The sequence below is a fragment of the Mus caroli genome, chromosome 2 (genome assembly GCF_900094665.2).
Source record: "Mus caroli chromosome 2, CAROLI_EIJ_v1.1, whole genome shotgun sequence".
In the NCBI taxonomy this organism is placed as follows: domain Eukaryota; kingdom Metazoa; phylum Chordata; class Mammalia; order Rodentia; family Muridae; genus Mus; species Mus caroli.
Genome location: NC_034571.1, coordinates 127,287,831 through 127,309,803, shown reverse-complemented (window position 1 = coordinate 127,309,803; position 21,973 = coordinate 127,287,831). Strand labels below are relative to the sequence as shown.

General features: G+C 38.2%; 1 protein-coding gene across 1 annotated transcript in view; it reads left to right on the top strand.

Moving 5' to 3' along the window:
* Tmx4 (thioredoxin related transmembrane protein 4) overlaps positions 1-21,973 on the top strand; it is a 38,062-nt gene that overhangs the window by 8,576 nt on the left and 7,513 nt on the right. Inside the window, exons 3-5 of the mRNA XM_021156434.2 lie at positions 9,295-9,340; positions 10,596-10,724; positions 15,463-15,508. Coding sequence (XP_021012093.1) covers positions 9,295-9,340; positions 10,596-10,724; positions 15,463-15,508 — 221 coding nt within the window. The remainder of the gene's footprint in view (positions 1-9,294; positions 9,341-10,595; positions 10,725-15,462; positions 15,509-21,973) is intronic.

Below are 21,973 nucleotides of genomic sequence, written 5' to 3'. Positions count from 1 at the left end.
TTCTTCCTTCCTTCCTTCCTTCCTTCCTTCCTTCCTTCCTTCCTTCCTTCCATCTTTCCTTTTTCCTGAGAGGGTGGTGTCAGTGGAGAGTGGTATTGGGGATTGAACCCAGATAGAAAACCACTGCATGAGCTGTATCTCCAGTCCTCCTTCTAAATTTCACATTTTAATTCTGAGAGAACAGAGAAGTTTTGCTCTAGGGGTAGATTAGGCAACCTCTTCCTAAGGTACCAATGACTAATCAGAATTGGATTCCACCAGAGTTTATTCTAAAGGAGTACTAGGTTTATAGGCTTTCTTAAAGATCATGGGTATATTAGTTAAGAGTTTCTATTGCTGTGCTCAATCACCAAGGCAAAAGAGACTTGGGGAGGAAAGGGCTTATTTTATCTTATAGCTTATAAGTCTATCACTCATGGAAGGTAGAACAAGAACTAGAGCAGAAGCTATGGAGGGGTGCTGCTTGCAGATTTGCTTCATAGCTTGTTCAGCCTACTTTCTTAAAGCACCATGGACTATCAACACAGGTACCAGCACAGTGAGGTTAGTTCACCTCCCATATCAATTATTAAAACAAACAAACAAACACAAAAACACCACAGATTTGTCCATAGGCTAGTTTTGCAGGGGTATTTTTTTCACCTGAGGTTCCCTCTTTTAAAATGATTGCAGTTTTTTAAAATTGACATAAAAGTAGCCAGCACAATGAGTTAAGGCAGCCACATTGGGAAGGTCTGCACTTCTGCATGGTTGGTAACTTCGTTATGACTGTACTTCCCCAGGATCACATTCAAGCAGGCAGAGTTGCATATAACCTGTTGTGGGTGTTGTGGGAAGTGGCTGGATCCAAGCTTCTCCCAGCCCCTCCTTCCATGGAGGAATATCAACAGTCAACAAGCAGTTTGGCATGGCAGATAGTTATACACTTCACTCAAGCTTTTCCTTTGGTTCTTAATTTTTTTTTCTGCCATTCTCTTCCACAAGGTTCTCTGAGCCTTGGAAGGGGTGACATAGATGTCTGACAATTCCTCTCCAACTTCAGTGAGGCATTGAACCCCAGGATCTCTGTTAGTCCCCCTATCTTAGAGCATGAGTTTTGGCAAGTCTTGGGTGGTATTACTCCTCCTAAAAAATATAAGCAAGGAAAAGTTTGAAAGATGGGAAATGAAAACACTGAGTCAAGTAATAACTTGATTGTATACATGACACAAATGTTAGGCAGTACCTTAGCTGGTACATATTTATTTAACAAAGAAATAGCATCTGCTTCTTCACTAGGGCCTATGACTTCCTTGGCCACACAGGTTTTTGTCTAGGTTTCAAGTATCAGATATGAATTTCTACCCGTGGATCAGGCCTTAAGTCCAATCAGAACACTTGTTCTGTCTGTAACTACTTGTGTCACTATTTTAGGGTCTGGCACATATTGTGTGATACTTTGTCATGAAGCATGAAGAATTCACAGCTGAAAAAGACTATGCTAGTTACAGACTGTAAAAACTGTTCTGCAGGGAAGTGAACACTCTGTCTCAGTACTAGCCTTACTTCTCCAAGTCCTAAAGTATAAACTATGGTGATGCTATCTTACCATTGAGTTGTTTTACCATTCAGTTCTGGAATGAAATCAATAACAATGGCAGTAGCCTAGGAAGCTTCTGGGGTCTCTATGCCTGATGCTTCTTAGGAGATAACTCACCCTACCACTAGGATTTCCAACTAATGACCTTATGGTTTCTAGCAGCTTCATTTTCATGCTCTCATACTTGGCAGAGTGTTTATCATGCAGGCATGGCACTCCATTGCACTTATAAGAATGCCGGCCTAGGATATCCCCTTATGGATATCTCCTGCTCAGAGGGCCTCAAACCTTAGTGAGATACTTCTCTAACCTTCACACTGCCTATGCCACTACCACTTTTGCAAAGGGCACATCGGCCACATGCCACATGAAAATTGTTAAAATAGCCTCTGTAAATGCTCCAACCTCTGAACAGTATAGGTTCAGCTGTCTTACTATCCCTATCAGGAGCAATGGTGTTGCTTTTTCCAAACTCAAGTCTGATTTGGTCATAGTCTGCTGACTACATTAATGTGTCAGAATTGTTACCCTAGGTAGGACTAGGAAACTTCTACCCTTTGTCGCCTTCTAAGATCCAAATGACCAAAGTTTGATTCTGCAAAAGTTCACCATGGGAGAACTAATATCAGGCTTCTTTACAGAACAAGTTTACAGGCAAGTGTGGATATCCCTAAAGCAGCCACACTAGATGGTCTACCCCAATAAGGATGATGACTCCCTCATTACTGTATAGATGGGGTCTATTTCCTTAGTCTTTCCTTGCCTATATACTCTAGCCCTTCCCTAAGGCCTATGCAGTTAGGGCAGAATTCCATATAACTGGGGGGAGTGAATGGCTATTCCACCCCTCATTCTGTGAGGAAGCATAAGTAAGTCAGCAAGCCCAGCTAGGGTAGGAAGTATTATGTAAATACAGATTTATTTTATAAAAATAATGAAAACAGATTGTCAGTGCTTCAGTGTATCAAATTTCAAGTGACCCAAGAGATAGAAAATTCAAACAGATGATTTACATAGATGCTTGATTTTTGTTGGTATTGTTCAGCAAGAGAGGTAGGTAGAAATAATAAGTGTTAAAAGAATGTATGTTATTTTCTCCTGATACGTTCTTTCTCTACACTAAGTACAGGTACCCTTCTAAATATAATTGATTTGGAAGTTACATTTATAGGATAGAGAGGTTTTTGCAGTCATTGTGAGTCGAGTTTGATGCATTTTGTTGTTTGTATAATGTCTCTATCAGGCCATGATTGTGATGAGTGAAAATCTTTCCCTCTGTGAGAACACGACCTACTTTCCTCATCTGAGTTATCTTCAGGAACTACCAGGGTTCTTCAAAGAAGTTTCTTAGTAACTGTTTGCTGAGTGAGGGAGGCCTTTATTCTGTTTACCTTTACATATAGATAGTGACATCATATGTGCTTTATGTTTAGTAAAGAGTTGCGAAAACAATGAAAATAAGTATGATTCATGTACAATACTTGGAAATTTTATAAATACACAAAATTATGTAAAATAATTAGGACATTAAACCTTTTAAAATATTCATTAATGGAATGGAATAGTACAAGTATCTTTATATTATTTTATTTTCCATTTTATGAGATAGGGCATCACTTTAGTTTTAGACTGGAATGAAACTTGATATATAGACTAGTCAGTCATTCCTCAGATTTGTAGTGCTGGGATTACCAGTCTCACTGGGCCTGGCTTACATTTTAAACTCGTTTGTTTGTTTGTTTGTTTGTTTGCTTGCTTGCTTGTTTTTTCTGAGACAGGGATTCTCTATGTAATAAACCCTGGCTGTCCTGGGGCCTCAAACCCACAGAGATTACCTGCCTCTGCCTACCAAGTGCTGGGATTAAAGGCTTGCTCTACCATGCCTGGCCTACTTATTTTTGTTTTTAAATGTTCTTTATAGTTTTAAAAAATTATTCTAAGGGACTCTCATATATCTATATGATGAGATATCCCATCTTCCCTTGGATTCCCCCAGTTCCTCAACATGTCCTGCTTTCAACTACGTGTACCTGTCTTTCTTTTATTCTTCTTTTCTGTCTTGCTTAGTAACTTACTAAGTTTACTTATTGCTACCCATATGTGTATGGATGTGAGGCCATCTACTGTAGTATGGACTGTGGAAAGAATTTATAATTCTAACAAGCCCATATAAAAGTCACACAGTCTAGGTATTTTATTCACAAGCTATAAGCCTACTACATTGGGCAGGCTTAGTGCTATACTAACTTATTCTCCAGCTATAAAGTCTTTTGTTACTTGCTGTTTCTCTTGGCCATGCAGTCCTGGTCTGCAGGGGCTTCCTTCACCTGCTTCTTCCTTCTCTTCCCTGTACCTGCAACCTCTCACTCGAACCTCTAGTACCACCTTTTTTTTCCTCCACTGCCCTATCCCAGGCTCTAGGAGGAAGGCTCACATAGGATCACTTTATGTTTGTGAGGAGATGAAGGTTAGGGGGAGCCACATCTTGAAAAACCAGTATTTAGCATTAGAATTCAAACAGCATCAAACCAACTCAGTACATTTCTCCCCCCCCCCCTTTTTCTAAGTAAAAAAGCTCTTTTATAATAGTAAACAACATACAGTAGAAACAATTACAAGAGTTACAATCACAATGTCCAGTCCATTTATTTTTGGCAACCGTAAGTGTATTATCAGTTAATATATCTTGATGAGTTCAGACTTCTGTATTTAAATCATTTCTTCTCTAACTTGCATTACCATCCTAAAAACATATTAGACCTAGAACATCTTCTTAAATCCTAAACATCTTAAGCTTATCTAAGACTATATCTATCTAGTCTTCAACACTACCAGAGATGTAAGATTGAATAAATATTATCTGAGTATGCAGAAAGCACAGGGACACAGTTTCTAAAAATTCATAGAAAGGATAAAGTCAGCTGACTACTTGGACCGTCCTCAATATTCTCTATGATGCTGGAGTGTAGCAGGAAATATTAAAAAACTGGATGGCTTGTTCCCCCACTACGCCCAGCCCCGACAACCACCTCAGTTCCAACACTGGCTCCACCAGGCTCTTCTCTCTAGCCTGCTCCCACAGCACCTGGTCTCTCAGTACCCGATTGCTCTGGTTCACTTGTCCCTGGAGCTTCTAGTTCTTTCTCAGCCATAAACCCCTGTAGTTGGCAGTCCCACATCCCAGTAACCAGATAGAACTGTCAACCTCATGGTTAGATATCGCAATATCCAGTAACCTGGTAAAATCAAAACTCTTAAAACTTATAGTTAACCAGTCAGATTTATATAGCAAGCTCTCACTGCACAAGATGCCTACACAATAAATACAAGCTACCCACCTAGATTAGACAAATTATCCCAATATTCTAACCTTTATGATATTATAACTACCTGTGGCTGGTTAAAGCCAAGCTGGTTCACATCTGCCTCCATCTTGGCCATCCTCTCACTCCCGAGACACTCTGTCTCTGCAACTCTTACCTCCACCTCCCTTTTCCCTGTCCAACCACAGGTCTCCTGCTGTGCTAATATTTTACTGTGATTGGACAGGGAAAATCCTGACACGTTGGAGAAGCTATCTTCAGCCTTCTGGCCCAGAATATCTGATAGACCTTTTGTAAAGCAGGGATTATGATGAACTTGCTCACCCCGTATTGGCAGAGGTTGGCAGTCAGCCTCCTTGGATCCATTTGCCCTTTTTGAACAACAGTCTGCCTGCCTACGAAGTTAGGGCATTTTCTTTGCCTAGTGGCTAGCTTGCCACAATTGAAGCAATGCCATGTGGAGGCTTTTGATGCTCACCATCTTCTTTGAAGTATAATGGGGTGCTGGCAGGTGTTGACATGCCTCAGTGTCAAAAAGCCCTTAAGTTAAGAAAAACATCTTTAAATGCTGTATTCTATGAGTCTCCAGATTATTGAGGACCATCGATGTATTCATAGCACATCTGAACAAGGAAACATTGCCTGTCTCCAGCAACCTGTTTTCTGTATAACTCAGGTATTCATATGGAATAACAAAAAACATAGGATAGTGAAAACTGTTCTAAACAATAAAAGAACTTCTGGTGGAATGACCATCCCCAACCTCAAGCTGTACTGCAGAGCAATTGTGATAAAAACCTGCATGGAATTGGTTCTGTGGCAGGCAGGTAGATCAATGGAATAGAATTAAAGACCCAGAAATAAACCCACACACCTGATCTTTGATAAAGGAGCTAAAACCAGCCAGTGGAAAAAAGACATCATTTTCAACAAATGGTGTGGTTCAACTGGAGGTTAGCATGTAGAAGAATGTAAATTGATCCATTCTTATCTCCTTGTACAAAGCTCAAGTCCAAGTGGATCAAGGACCTCCACATAAAACCAGATACACTGAAACTAATAGAAAAGAAAGTGAGGAAGAGTCTCAAGCACATGGGTACAGGGGAAATTTTCCTGAACAGAATACCAATAGCTAAGATCAAGGATTGACAAATGGAACCTCATAAAATTGCAAAGCTTCTGTATGGCAAAGGACATTGTATGTAGGACAAACTGGCAACCAACAGATTGGGAAAAGATCTTTTCTTTTCAACCCTCTTCCTTACCGATGGATGGGAGAAAGAAAGAGAAAAGGAAGGGAAAGAGAAACGAAATTCCTGAATTTAACCTATTTCTTTACTTCCTATTCAAGGCCATAATTATTTGTAATCCCCTACATATGTATAATGCATAAAATACCAAAATTCTCCATCCCAATTTGAGGGACAGGGACAGTGATATTTTTATAATTGCTTCCTGTTGAATTGGGGTGAAGAATTCCTTTTTAGGGGCCCAAGAAAATTAGAAAAATGGTTAGCTGTAAGAAAGCTTTCAGTCCTTTCCCTAACTCCTCCATTGGGGTCGCCTTGCTCAGTCCAGTGGTTGGTTGTGAGCATCTGCCTCTGTATTTGTCAGGCTCTGGCAGAACCTCTCAGGAGACAGCTATACCAGGTTCCTGTCAGCAAGCACTTCTTGGCATCCACCATAGTGTCTGGGTTTGGTGTCTGTGTATGGGATGGATCCCCAGGTGGGGCTGTCTCTGGATGACCTTTCCTTCTGTTTCTGCTCCACACTTTGTCCCTGTATTTCCTTTAGACAGGAGCAATTCTGGGATAAAAATTTGGAGATGAGTTGTTAGCCCCATCCCCCAACAGGGGGGCCTTGCCTAATCTCTGGATATGGTCTCTACAGGTTCTCTCTCCCCTTTGCTGGGCATTTCTGCTCATGTCATCCCCATTGGATCCTGGCAGCCTCTTACTTTCCTGGCATCTTGGACTTTCTGGTGGCTATCTCCAGTTCCCCATCTTCCATTCCTACATGCCTCTGTTCAGTTTCCTGACCCTCTGTATATCATTTCTCCCTCCTCCCATACCTAATCCTGTCTCCCCCTTTTTCCCCCTCTCCCTCCTCTCTTCCTACTGAGTCCCTCCCTCCCTCCTCCTCCTGTGAGTATTTTGTTCCCCCTTCTAAGGACTGAAACATCCTGGGCAGACGTCATATAGACACCAAGAGAACACAACTGCCAGCCCAGGCTACTATACCCAGCAAAACTCTTAATTAACATAGATGGAGAAACCAAGATATTCCACGACAAAACCAAATTTACACAATATCTTTCCACAAATCCAGCCCTTCAAAGGATAATAGATTGAAAACTCCAACACAAGGAGGAAACTACACCCTAGAAAAAGCAAGAAAGTAATCTTTCTACAAAACCAAAAGAAGATAGCCACACAAACATAATTCCTCCTCTAACAACAAAAATAATAGGAAGCAACAGTCACTGATCCTTAATATCTCTTAAAGTTAAATGGACTCAAATCCCCAATAAAAAGACATAGACTAACAGACTGGATGTATAAACAGGACTCAGCATTTTGCTGCATACAAGAAATGCACCTCAGTGGCAAAGATAGGCACTACCTCAGAGTAAAAGGCTAGAAAACAATTTTCCAAGCAAATGGTCCCAAGAAACAAGCTGGAGTAGCCATTCTAATATCAAATAAAATCGACTTTCAACCAAAAGTTATCAAAAAAAAAAAAAGTCAAGGAGAGACAGTTCATACTCTTCAAAGGAACAGTCTACCAAGATGAACTCTCAGTTCTGAAGATGTATGCTCCAAATGCAAGGGCACCCGCATTCATTCAAGTAACTTTACTAAAGCTCAAAGCACACATTGCACCTCACACAATAATAGTGAGAGACTTCAACACCCAACTCTCATCAAGGGACAGATCATGGACACAGAAACTAAACAGAGACACGGTGAAACTAACAAGTTATGAACCAAATGGATTTAATAAATATGTATAGAACATCTCATTCTAAAACAAAAGAATATACCTTCTTTTTAGCACCTCATGGAACCTTTTCCAAAATTGACCATAAAATCAGTCACAAAACAGGCCTCAACAGATACAAATCAGTCTTTTCAGAAGCTAAGGTAGTTGCTCATTGAGATACTTAACATGTGTTTATAGAACAGTGGACATATTTCAGTTTATCAAACTGTAAAATGAAACATGTCCGTTTTCCAAATTTCCTTTCTTTGGGTACCCTTAGGGTTACTTCCTATAGGTAATGGAGTTTGGATGTATAAAGAACAAGTAGGGCATTTCCTTACAATTGCCTTGGCTTGCTTCCAGGTGATAGAAAAGTCTTTTTTTAAACCTTTGCTGTTAACATTCTATTGTTTTTTTTTTTTTAATGAAATTCTGAAACCTCCAGTACACTTCATAACAATAGCTGATCAATTTCATTATTACCTTGTGTCAGAGAACCTGGCAGACTTATATGGAACTAATGTGTTATATACAATGAATGATTCTTACTTATGATCACTTGTTGTAGTTGCATAAACAGTGAAGTCAATTCAGAATCATTCTAAGTTTAGCAGTCTCTATATTCAAAACAACTCTCCATATTGAGTCAGATACTATATTAAGAGATTCTTGAAAAATCTAATACGGTAAGGACTGGATATAATTCTGACTTTTGAACTGATTTATAAGGACTCTGAACCACCTTATATCTTCTGGTTTATACCCTGCCTTTCCTGGTTTATTTACATAGTGTAAAATGTAGCGACTCCAGAAATTGAAGTTCTTTTTATTATACAAAGGAGAATCTAAAAGGGACCTCCTTCTCAATAAATAATACCCTGTTCTTTTTACGTTGACAGTTGGGGTAGTCAATACCTATAATTTGTTGAGTCTTCACTATCTTAGGGACTGTGTTATGTTCTTCACATAACTGTAGAATAATTAAGCATTAATATACCCATTATATAGATGAGACAGCTGGAACATAAAAAGGTTAAAAGATTATCTAAAGCCACAATAACTAGTAGGGAGATTATCTAAAGCCTCAACAACTAGTAGAGAAAATTAACTTGTATCTATTATATAATATATTCATTTAACTTTCATATAATCTCAGGTAAAACATAAACCAGAAAATTCTAGGGTAACATGTGAAACATGTCTCTGTCAGTGACTGGAAAGTATTAGGAAAGAAAAGTGACTAAAGTTTTTTCTTTTTAAGTCAAAAGATAATCAGTAAATGTAATTCAGTAATTCCAGTGATGTTTGTTCATATGGCCATAATAGCAGTCTTGATGCTACTTCCCAGCACTGGATACTTAAGTTACTTGGAGTTTAACTTTTAACTGTTTTTGTTTATGTTTTTCCTAGGTTTGAGTGGCCGCTTCTTTGTCACCACTCTCCCAGCATTTTTTCAGTAAGTTTTATTAAGTTTATTATCTTACAGAGACTAAAATTCAGCACTGCAGGAGGATATGTTAAGTAGGTACTAGTGAACCATGCTAATGAGAGGTGAAGGGAAAATGGCAAAAGCTCTTCCATGGATATAGCACTTGGGGTCATTCCAGATACTGGCCAAGCAGGTTCAATGGAGTCAGTTTCACCCCGCAGTACATTAGGAATGGAGAGGAAAGGGAATGTATAGACGCTTCCTGTGAATCCTGAGTAGGATTGGGCTGAGTAGGTGGGAGAAGGAAGGGTTAGAGGTAGATGTGAGATGTGTGCTTTGTTTTTGATCATAAAGTAGAAACTTGGATGACATGAGTTTGAAAATGTCAATACAATATTTGTTAATGTGATGACAGTGGCTATTTTGCTAGAAAAAATAAAAGTAATTGGTTGCAAGTTTGTTAGTAAATGAGTTGACTGATTAAAAATTACTGGAAATTTAGCTTATAGTTGCAGATTATACAGTGATGAAATAGAATTTTTTTTTAATGTCATGTGCTTTTCTTTTTTTTTCTTTTTTTCTTTTTTTTTATTATTTATTTATTTTTATTACGTATTTTCCTCAATTACATTTCCAATGCTATCCCAAAAGTCCCCCATACCACCCCCCCACTTCCCTACCCACCCATACCCATTCTTTTGGCCCTGGCATTCCCCTGTATTGGGGCATATAAAGTTTGCAAGTCCAATGGGCCTCTCTTTCCAGTGATGGCCGACTAGGCCATCTTTCGATACATATGCAGCTAGAGACAAGAGCTCCGGGGTACTGGTTAGTTCATCATGTTGTTCCAACTATAGGGTTGCAGATCCCTTTAGCTTCTTGGGTACTTTCTCTAGCTTCTCCATTGGGAGCCCTGTGATCCATCCAATAGCTGACAATGAGCATCCACTTCTGTGTTTGTTTGGGCCCGGTATAGTTTCACAAGAGAGAGCTATATCTGGGTCCTTTCAGCAAAATCTTGCTAGTGTATGCAATGGTGTCAGCGTTTGGAAGCTGATTATGGGATGGATCCCTGGATATGCTTTAAGTTTTAGAATTTCTAATTTGTATTAGATTAAAATAACACATGCCTTCTGGGTTAATGTCTGGGTACAGTATTTTCCTCATATGAGCTAATTTAAAATTCAAGCAGAATTTACATGTATGATAAATAATAATTCATTATTATTATGTAATTCCTATTTTGATTTATATAATTTCTGCTTAATTTTATAATTTATAGTGCAAAAGATGGGATATTCCGCCGTTACCGTGGTCCAGGAATCTATGAAGATTTACAGAATTACATATTAGAGAAGAAATGGCAATCAGTTGAGCCTCTCACTGGCTGGAAGTCCCCAGCCTCTCTAACGTAAGTTATCAATAGGTCTCATGTTAGTGTATAGACCTTACAAGTGTAGATTTTTCTTTGTAGTTCTTCTTATCTAAGACTGATTGACCCATGTAGTGTTTCTTGTTTTGTGACCCACATGTACGTCAAGTGGTTTTAGTGTACTGGGAATTGAATGGCTAGATTGGAGGGAGGTGTTACAGAAAACTTCTCCAACTTTTGCAGCAAACCATGCCAGCTGTTTCCTCTTTACAAAAGTGGTATTGAGTACTGGTTGCTATTATCTGGAAGGTCAATGTTTCTTGAGTTACAATACTCAGGGATTCTTGTGACTTATTTTGAACATGAAACTGGTATTTTTGGCTGTCTGGCACAATTTCCTGAGGATAGTTTTTGCTAATATCTAGGAAGGTAGGTAAGGCTGAACTGCATTCACTCATTCCTTATCTGGCTTTCATCTTGAATGGTCATTTTAGTAAGTAGTTCTAGTTTGCACATACATGTATAAGAAATATCCTTAATACCATGGAAACAATATATGTAATAGTTCGTCTAACACATGGCACATGTGTTAGTGCTTTGGAGATATGAAGTTTATCCTAAAATTAACTCACCTCTGGCATCATTTCATTCTACAAATAACTGGACACTGATTTTTATGTTAGACATTGTAAGAGCCAAGTATTTATGACTTCACTACATAGGCTTGCTTTCTCCACTCCTTTTATTAGAGAACTTAAAGCTAGTATGACAGATTGCAAAACAAACTAGAGGGATATGATCATTTGGATAGAGCTGTTAAAAATAGCAGCATATTTTCTATTATTAGGCTGGAAAAACAAGGGTCATGGGCCTACTTGAGGAGGTGTTAAGAAATGTAGCTCTGAAGGGAGAATTGTGGTGTGATTTCCAGGACAGGAGGAGCTGTGGCTCAGATAAGAGCAAGGCTGGCATAGTTGCAGGATGACTGTGGCCTACACAGAAGCCTCAGTGTGAGAAAGGACTTTGTGGAGTTCTTGGGTAGCAGCATGGTGGCAGAGTGGAGCACTCTGAAAGGATGGAGCAGAGCCTAAGTTGAGTAAGAGGTAGGCTGAAGATAGATTGTGCAAGATAGATTGTGCAGGTACTGTGACCACAGTCAGGAAAGGATTTAGTTAGTTATTTTCTATAAGTACCTTTGAAAAGAAATTGACTCTTAGGATGAAAGATTGGAGAGGACTATTGAAGAATAGTTGAAGAGCAAGCTGCACATCTGCTACTTATATGTAGGCAGCTAGGTCAAGCCCATATGTGCTCTTTGGTTGGTGGGTCAGTCTCTGGGAGCCCCAAAGGGTCCAGATTAGTTGACTCTTTTGGTCTTCTGTGGAGTTCCTATGCCCTCTGAATCCCCCAACTCTTCCACAAGACTGTCTGAACTCTGTTTGTTTGGCTGCGGGTCTCTGCATCTGTTTCAGTCAGCTGCTATGTAGAACCTCTCAGAGGGAAGTTATGCTAGGCTCCTGTGCAGCTTGGTTTTCATGCAGGACCCCAACAACTGGAGCTAGGCCTGTCCCTGACTCTGTTTGCCTTTGGTTACTGTTCCCCTAACTGGACCACCTTGTCTGGCCTCAGTGGGAGAGGAGGTGCTTAATCCTGCAGTGACTTGATGTGCCAGGGTAGTTTGGAACCCACAGGGGACCTCCCCCTTCTCAGAGGAAAAGGGGAGGTGGGGAGGGACTATATGAAGAGGTGATTTGGAGGAGAGGGGGTGTAAAGGGAATAAATAAACTAGTAGAAAAAAGAAAAAGAAAAGGTGAAGAGAAAGCAGCTAGAAGGTTTTTACAGTATCCAGCCAAAAGAAAGGCAGCTTGTATCAGGGGGTAATCAGTGGTGGAGATGGAGAAAATTAGTACATTTAAAGTTGATTTTGAAGGTGGAATTGGATAACATGAAGAGGGGCATTTACAAGAAAAAAAAAATCTCTGGGAGTCGAGTTTAATAATTGGTGAATCTTGTTATTTCCCACCATCAAGATTCTGCTAGACGTTGAAAAAAAAAAAAAAAAAGAGGCCATAATTTTGAGAGGAAGTAAGGGGACATGGTTTGTGATGGAGGTGGAGGGAGGAAAGGGAAGGGGAAGTGATAAACAGTTATATTTTAATTAAAATATTGAAAAACATCCTCTGCTAGATAGCTTTGGGGTATTTAAAATCAAGACTATGGCTTTCAGTCACCATTCTAGCATGGAGTGGAAAGGATTCATGCACCCTCACCTATAAATTGAGCTATGGATGGTACTGGACTTCTTTTTTGAAAGTGCGAGGCAGTTTTCCTAAGGGTGGCTTCTGGTATGTCAGCATCTCCACAGGGTGCCCCATACCTAGGAGTTTATGGATAACACTAATTGGAGTTGATAGGTTAGAAAAAAGAAGGAGGAGGAGGAAGTAAGATGATAATGACAACATGAAGCAAGGGAGCAGGGAGGTAGGGATGGATCTGGGAAGGGTTGAGGTGAATATGATCAAAATTTATTGTGTGAAATTCTCAAGGTCTTAATAAAAATTATTTAAAAAGGAAGAAGAAAAAAGATTGTTTGGCTTGGTAGAGATATAGACTTTGTAAAGCTGTTATGATGTGTGTGTGTAGTTTCCTGTGGAGAATTGATGAACATGATTAGAGAAGACTTTGATGGTGTTTAAAGTCTTGGAATGAAAAGGAATATCTAAGAAGTAAAAGAGTAGTGAGTGTTCTTGGAATAAATCCATGACCCTCCTCAAAGTCAACGACTAAGCACTAAGTTATCAAAAGCAAGTTGACAAGTGAGAGGACACAGGAGGAAAAGATATTTGCCTCCAAGTCTGATGACCCGAGTTTGATCTCTCGGTCTCCCATTGTGGAAAGAGGGCACTGATTCAAGCAAATTATCTTATGGCTACCACATGTAGCCCAACTGTGTATTTACATATATATACAATAAATGTGTATAATTAAAATTAAGAAAGGAAATTGGAAAATTAGTACTAGTGAGACAGAAGGAAAAAAAGAGTGAAACATTTTCTAGAAACTAAAGAAAAGATACTGAAGAAAGAAATAGTAGTTACTTGTGTCCCATGATGCCAGGAAGCAAAGAAAGATAAAGTCTGACAAAGGCATAAAATGCAGCAGGGTGACATTGTTATGGCCTTGGCAAATGGTTAGGATGTAGCCAGATTTAAAGGATCTCAAGACATACCACTGAAGGAATTGCAAGAGAGGACTGCTTCTTAGATGAGTTTGTTCTGAAGCTTGAGGACATTGTGAGGGTTAGAGTTGCTCAGAATAAAAGATGGAGGTGAGTGTGACATGTCTTCATGCTAAAGAGACTGATTCTGGGGAGGTAGACTAGTTGGTAATGCAGGAGAAGGGAAGATGGAATTGTGTCCTCAACAAAACAAACAGGTTAAGATCCAATCATAGGTTGATAAAATGGCCAGGTAGACTTTGCTGTTGATACAAAGATGGTATGTTATACAACAGGTTCATACTTGGTGATAGAAAGATGAAAGTGGTCACCTGCCACACCAACCCCGGTAGAATCTTTGTGACAAGTTCCATAGACTGATGTAAAAACTTCAAAAGGAGGAGGCCTCCGGGAACTGGTTGTGGAACTCTTGGCCAGAACAAAGCATTGAGCTGTAGTTCTCATGGCAATTTATCTGTTTTATCTTCTTCTATTCCTTTTTTTATTTGTGAGATGTTCCTGATAACCTAGGATAAAATTTTAAGTGAGAAAGGTGAATAAGAAACCATCCCTTGAGATGGAATCACTGCCATGACCTTGTCTCTGGGAAAACCAGTGCTTTACTTCATGAATCATTTCAAAATTACATAATAGTATTATATAGATATAAACTTTCCCAACAATAAAATTTCATATGACTACATGTATATCTTCGGTAGTGGGCTTTGGTATATGATTAAGAAAGCCTTAAATAAAAAGAATTAAAATAGTTTAAATTTACATCTTGAAGACTCACAAAAATTTAGGTACTAGATATTAAATAATAACTGACCATAAAAATTTATTAACCTGCTCTTGGAAATATGACACTAGCCTTGAATGATTTTTGTGCTTTTCTGTACCAAATGGCAATTATGTTATCTGTCCTATCCGTGATTGCTTCATTAAACACATCTTCTCAGAGTTGTAATACTTGTTTCTATAACCCTTACTTGAGAGCAGCAAAATACATTCAGATTCAGACTGCCTCTTTGTTTGTTTCTGATTATCATGCTGAATCCTTACCCACCTAGCCTTCGAGAATTCTCACCTCAGAGACCCCCATATCCGACTGGGGTGGTCCATGCCAGTCATCTAATGCCCTCTGATTTTACAGTGACATACAAAGAGTGCTTGTTAGCTCACAGTGCTTGTGGAGTGAGGATGTGTAAGGATTATAAAGAAAAAGCAAAGGAACTTTTATGGTAGTTATATCATGAAAGATACTATACTAGACAATATTGAGCTTTTACTTTTGTCACCAGGATATGTTGTCTTTCTTCATATATAATTTATTCACAGCTGTTGTTTTTGTATGATGGAAGGGTAAGGGGTCAAAGATTTGGAACGTATTTAGAGCAGAGTGGTCTAGGTAATGACCAGGAATGCTAACCTTTTCGAGAATTGAAGTGAATGGAGGAGAGAGAGCAAGTACAGGCTCAGAGAAGGTATGGCACCTGGCCTGAGCTTTGCTTCGTTTTGTCTTTGTATCTGACCAGGATTCTTCTCTTTCTTTTGTAGGATGTCTGGAATGGCTGGTCTTTTTAGCATCTCTGGCAAGATTTGGGTGAGTACTTATAAACAATTATATTTGAGGATATATATTTTTAAAGAGTAGAAATACAGCTTATAAACAATGGGAAAAAGAAAATTGTAAGCACTTTAACAATTCTTAAGCCATAAAACTACTTTCATGTTTGGTTCATCATAGTAATATATATTTATAGAAAGGAATAATTTGAAGATAGACTCATGGAAGCTGTATCAGGCCCATATTTTATTAGATTGGTGATGAGTCCTTATAAAAGCAAAAAGGTTTATGTGATATGGCTCTATTTTATCTCATTTTCCCCTTGCAAAATCTCTTTATAGATCAAAGATTGTCTAGGCAGGCACGAAAGTCATTCTGTGTATCTACAAGCAGCAAACTGTAGCCTGAGAAGGGCTTCCTGGTTTTAGAAACAAAGCTTTCTTTGAGCAGCCATTATTATTATAGCATCTGATGTTTCTTGACTATTGTTAACTAGAGTGATGGAGTTGTATAGTAGTTACAAGCACCAAAAGAATTGTGGCCCACTAGTGTAAAACACTCACTGCTATATGTGCTTATATAATGACTTGTAGCCACTTCAAAGTACAACAATTATTTAGGCCAATTGTTTGAATTATTTCTTGGTTTTTGTATGTACTTTGACCATTTGTTTCCTTCTCTGTAGAGAGAGCTTACTGCCATAGATTTATTGTATATTTTGTTTGAATTGCTTGCTTCCTATTTGTGAACAACACTTTAAATATGTTATTTACTTTTTGATCTAAGGCTAATAAGAGTAGACTTAAGATAAAAATTTGTAGGAGTTCCTGGCATGCATGCATGCGTGTATATGTGTTTCCTGTGATTTAAATGGGGGAATCTCTTTTCCCATCTTTTTCTTCCATTACCACAGTGTCTATACATTTTCTTAGCAAGTTATATTCAGATGCTGTACATCAATAAGGTCCCGTTCTTGAAGCCTGCAGAAGGCTGTTAGAGCACATCTTGTAGCTATTCATACTATAAGTGGAGACAAGAAACCTTAGCCTAATGAGGCCTTACTGATTGCTTCCATGCAAGAATAGTATTAAAAGGATTCTAAAATATGTGTAAAAGGAATCATGACCTTGGTCCTGAATTCCTGAAGAGTGTATGTATATCATGTGATGCAGATGAACTCCAAACCTAAGACTCTATCCTTCTGGGACACAGCAGACCATGTAGTGCTGGCTGAAACAATCTAGATGTCTAGAGTAAGTGTTGGCCTTCCTAGACACAGAAGAATTTACCTGTTCATGGAGGTATTGATCTGGCTACTGATAGAAACGATCTTAGTTTAGTCCCTTCATACAAGTATATGTATGTCCCTTCATACAAGTATATGTAGCAAAGATTAGCTCTAACTTAGACATCTGGTAAAATACTTCATACCATATATATTATATGTAATGTATTCTTGTATATATTGTTATATATATTTAGGTATTTTTATATTATATAAAATATAATATATTTAATTATATAGTTATATATCATGTGTTATACCTATATATTATATTAAGTATATATTTTATAATATATATTTATATATTAAATAAAGTTCAGGATAATCAGCTGACATTTTAAAATATTTCCAATAAAATAGAGTAGGATACTTTTATGTAATGAAAACATATAACATTGAGAAAGTATTAGTATGTTAACCTAAAAGACATAATTAAAGAGACAGAACTGATCATGGGGTCTCCAATGAAGGAGTTAGAGAAAGGACTGAAGGAGCTGAAGGGATTTTCAACCCCATAGGAAGAACAACATTATCAACCAACCAGAGCTCCCAGGATCTAAACCACCAACCAAGGAGTACATATGGAGGGACCCATGGCTCCAGCCACATAGGTAGCAGAGGATGGCCTTGTCGGGCTTCAATAAGAGTCCCTTGGACCTGTGAAGACTCAGTGTAGGAAAACATGAGGGTGAGGAGGCGGGAGTGGGTGGGTAGGTGCGGGCACATCTTCATAGAAACAGGAAGAGGGGGATAGGATATTGGGTTTCTAGGGGGAGGAATCAGGAAAGGTGCTAACATTTGAAATGTAAATAAATAAAATATCCAATAAACAAAACAAAACAAAATGTTACTAAACCTCTACCAAAGGGGGGAAAAAAAAAAAAAAGGACATGGCTGGCCAGTATTTTTACAATTTGGAAAGGGGATAACTATTTAGGTAATGTGAATTTGTCTCTAGACATACTGAGTAAAGTATTTTTAATATGACTGAATGCAGGATATCTACAGTCTCACATGAAATACTTTGTCAATTTTCTATAAGTAAAACTAATAATTTCACTGTTATCCTAGGAGGAAGTGTGATACTTTTTTTTTTTTTTTTGGNGTTTTTGAGACAGGAACTCACACTTTGTAGACCAGGCTGGCCTCAAACTCAGAAATCTGCCTGCCTCTGCCTCCCGAGTACTGGGATTAAAGGCGTGTGCCACCACACCCGCCAGTGTGAGACTTTTGAAATGTGGTGACATTGAGAACTTAGAAACAGGGGCTATAAGTTGCTTATTCCCCATCTCTGAATAAATACTCTCACAGTAGATTGTGAATTTATTTGTCAAGCTTATTGGATCTTATGGTAGTAACATTTATAAATGTTACAATGATCTAAAGATGGAAATGACTTTAATAAAGAAGGATTTATATATAGCTTATGATGGAAATTTCTAAAATGAGAAGGAAAAGAAACCTACAAAGCCTTTGGAAGTTCTGAAGGAATAAGTAAGGTATTTTTAAGGCACTGAGATTATGAGACTTATGGGAAATACATATAGGACTAAAGTCTCTGTCTTCAGATCAACATTAATGATAAACTGGCTGGAATCTAAGTTTAATTCTATTCTCTGTCCAGTCTACATTGAGGAGAGTCAAAATACTCTGATGATTCCCTCAGAGCTTCCAAGGGAAGTCCCACCCAGTCCAAGCAAGGATATTGAGTAATATTCACTAAGAGGGAAAATAGTACAAAGAAAAGCATGAACATACAGAGATTCTTCAGAAGATCAAGTGATAACCTAGACATCAATAGGCCTTAACAGAATGTAAACAGAAGTTGATTTTGCTAAATATGTAATCTTAAGCAGGCATATGTAAAGTATGATCACTTTTAAAATGCAGCGTGTCACTTTTAAAATGCAGCGTGTCTCTATAGCGATTGAAGGGACAAGGGTCCTCAAAAATTATGTTTTATCATATGAAATATTATTTAGAAAATAAATTCTCACTCTTGAAAAAATGAAATAAACATAAAATCTAAAGCTAAACTGGATCTCTTATAATCAACTGCATATATAGTTTCATGATACCACAATTCCAGTCTTTATAAGGGTTTCTAAAGCTATTTGAATTCAGAGGAAACATGGAATTTTATTTCTGTAGTTTTAAAAACAACTTCATTAATTTTAGTGCTTAGTAATAATTATTTAGTTATTAGTCTTTAGCAATAATTACCGAAGAAAATCACAGTACTACAGAATATTTTTAGAAGTTCAAATAGATCCCTTGAAGGATAAATTGGTATAAGAAACTTGAAGTAAAACTTACTAAAATAAGAGAATGCTTTCAAATACTAAGCCATCTTGGACCCAGAATGCAAAGATTTGGAGACAAATACCCTTTTTTTTTGTATTAAAAATCACTTAAGACATTTTTTGAGTGTTTTAATCACTTGTTTTGGAGAAAAGGTATATGACACTGCTCAACTACACATTATTCATCCACAGTCACTTAATTAAATCTTCATGTGTAAGCTAAAACAGCAGGTATTCATAAAGCAAGTTGGGAAATATATCCATGAGACATAGTGGCCTTCGGTGTCCTCAGTCTTCTTGACATACTTGAAAGCTTAAGCCTGATGTGCCCAGTAATGACAATGGCACATCAAGAAAAGTGTAAACTGTTCCATATACATTTTTTTAACTTGTTAAACCAATGAGATTTAATTGGAATTACATACAGGACTTAGGGGAAGCAGTTAGCAAAATGAGAGCACAAGGGACTCAAAGACAATTGCTATCCTGAAACTTAAAACCAGCATATGATACAGATAATGAATACTAGACATTGGGAACAAACCACATATATGTAGGCATCTCTACAGGATAAAAAGCATCCTATCTTTGTAGCTCAGTTTGTCAAATCCTCTTTTAAGAAGTATAATTTGAGTATGTTCATTTGAGTTAAACATACAGAATGCTGTCAGTTTCATTAGCTGTTTTGAGGCATGTATTTCACAGCTTCTCTTTGAAATAGATCGTTTCAGTCTCCAGGAAAGCTTATACAACTCCATATTCTTCTAGCTTCTCCATCATGACATATTTGAAAGTGAACAAGTAAAAACTTTTAATGAAAGATTTCCTTCATTGTCGCATTTTCAGTTTCTCTCAGCACAAACACTGGGTACTTCCTAAGATTTGAGGATTATTTAAATGTTTTCTCAACTTCCTCAAATATATAATAATTCTCTAGTGTGTAGCTTCAAGTGTTGCAAGCAATACCGCTTGGATAAAGCACATGCCATATTTTTTTTCCAGTGGACACTATTTTTCTGACTATAAATTTCCAGATATTTTCTTAGGTCTGAGATTTGGGTAAAGACCTTTTTTCAAATATCACATTCAGAAGGTTTTTATCCTGAATGCATTCTTTGATATATTTTAAGTGGTGAACCAACAAAAAAGGATTTGAACATTTACTATATTTATGAGTTCCTTCTCCTACCATATACATTTTTTTTAACCTAAAGCCAGAGCTGAATAATATCTCTTAAAAGATTAAGAGCTGGAAACTACTTTTTAAAACAAATTCATGGAAGAAGAATTTACTTCAGTTCACAGTTCCACTGAAGGTAGACATGATGGCTCGAGCTCCAGACATGGTTGTAGAGGCTTTGCACCTAGTGACATTGCAGAGGTGAAGACAGAAATTGATTTAATGGGGTGGGAGATAGTAGATTAGTGTAGAAGAGGAACTCTAGGGAAGGAAAGCTAACACTAAAGGCCTTTAGTATAGAAGGGTCCTAAACTATATGCACATACATATGAAAAAAGAATTTGGGGCTGGCGAGATGGCTCAGTGGTTAAGAGCAGTGACTGCTCTTCCGAAGGTCCCGAGTTCAAATCCCAGCAACCACATGGTGGCTCACAACCATCCGTAATGAAATCTGATGCCCTCTTCTGGAGTGTCTGAAGACAGCTACAGTGTACTTACATATAATAAATAAATAAATAAATAAATAAATAAATAAATAAATAAAAAGAATTTAAAGGGAGTTAGAGTTACTCTATAAGAGGGATACAGTAGAAGAGTCATATGCAAACAAAACCTGCAGTTACCTCCCTTTGAGCAGTTGGCCACTGGGATCCCATAGACCTACAGCATACAGGCTATTGCCATTTCTCTTGGCTATTCTCCAGAACTTGGTGGTAATAACCTGCTGCTGAAGATACCACCGACCTGAGTCACAAAACATGGCGAATTCAAATGGGTACTAACCTAGAAGCTACATTCTATTTACTCACTCTCATAGTGCTGAAAGGTGCTATGCATACTACTGGAGGAGAAAATTCATTATTAGTCTTACCCCACTGTATACTTTGTGAGCTACAATGGTGACCAGTGTAACAGGAATGACCAGCCATTTCCTGATTGGCTTTAAGGCCTTTTCCTTGAAATGGAACCCATACCTGGCAGCACTATGGGGACTGGGAACCTGTGGATAGGTAAGTCATCAACCCTAGGGGAAAACCTATTACTATGGTTCTGCTAAATGAACACAGTATTAAAATAACTTGTAATAATTTATTGCTATAAACAATATTAATACGTTTTCAGCCCTTATCAGAGAAGCTTTTTGCAGTGAGATCCACTACGGGTCAGTGTGCAGAGAATAGTAGCCTACAGAGTACTCAGTCTTAAATGTGGCATATCTAACATGCCTCTCCTCGGGAATCATTGAGGAAGAGGGGGCTGAAAAATATAAGAGCTAGAGGTGGTGTATGGCTACAAGGAAACAGTGGTTTCCAGACTCAACAGGGCAGTTGTATGTATGAACAGACAGTGGCTGTGACTACAAGCAAAGGGCATGGGCAAGCTCAAGCCAGACAAAATCTCAGCATGTAGTGAGAGAGGCTAGGTCCCATACCCCAAAGTATTTGGGTAACATTTTAGTTTTTGTTTTGTGTTTATTTATTTATTTTAATTATGTATTTCATTTACATTTCCAATGCTATCCCAAAAGTCCCCCACCCGCTCCCCCACCCACCCACTCCCACTTCTTGGCCCTGGCGTTCCCCTGTACTGAGGCATATAAAGTTTGCACTACCAATGGGCCTCTCTTTCCACTGATGACTGGACTAGGCCATCTTCTGATACATATGCAGCTAGAGAGACGAGCTCCAGGGGGTACTGGTTAGTTCATATTGTTGTTCCACCTATAGGGTTGC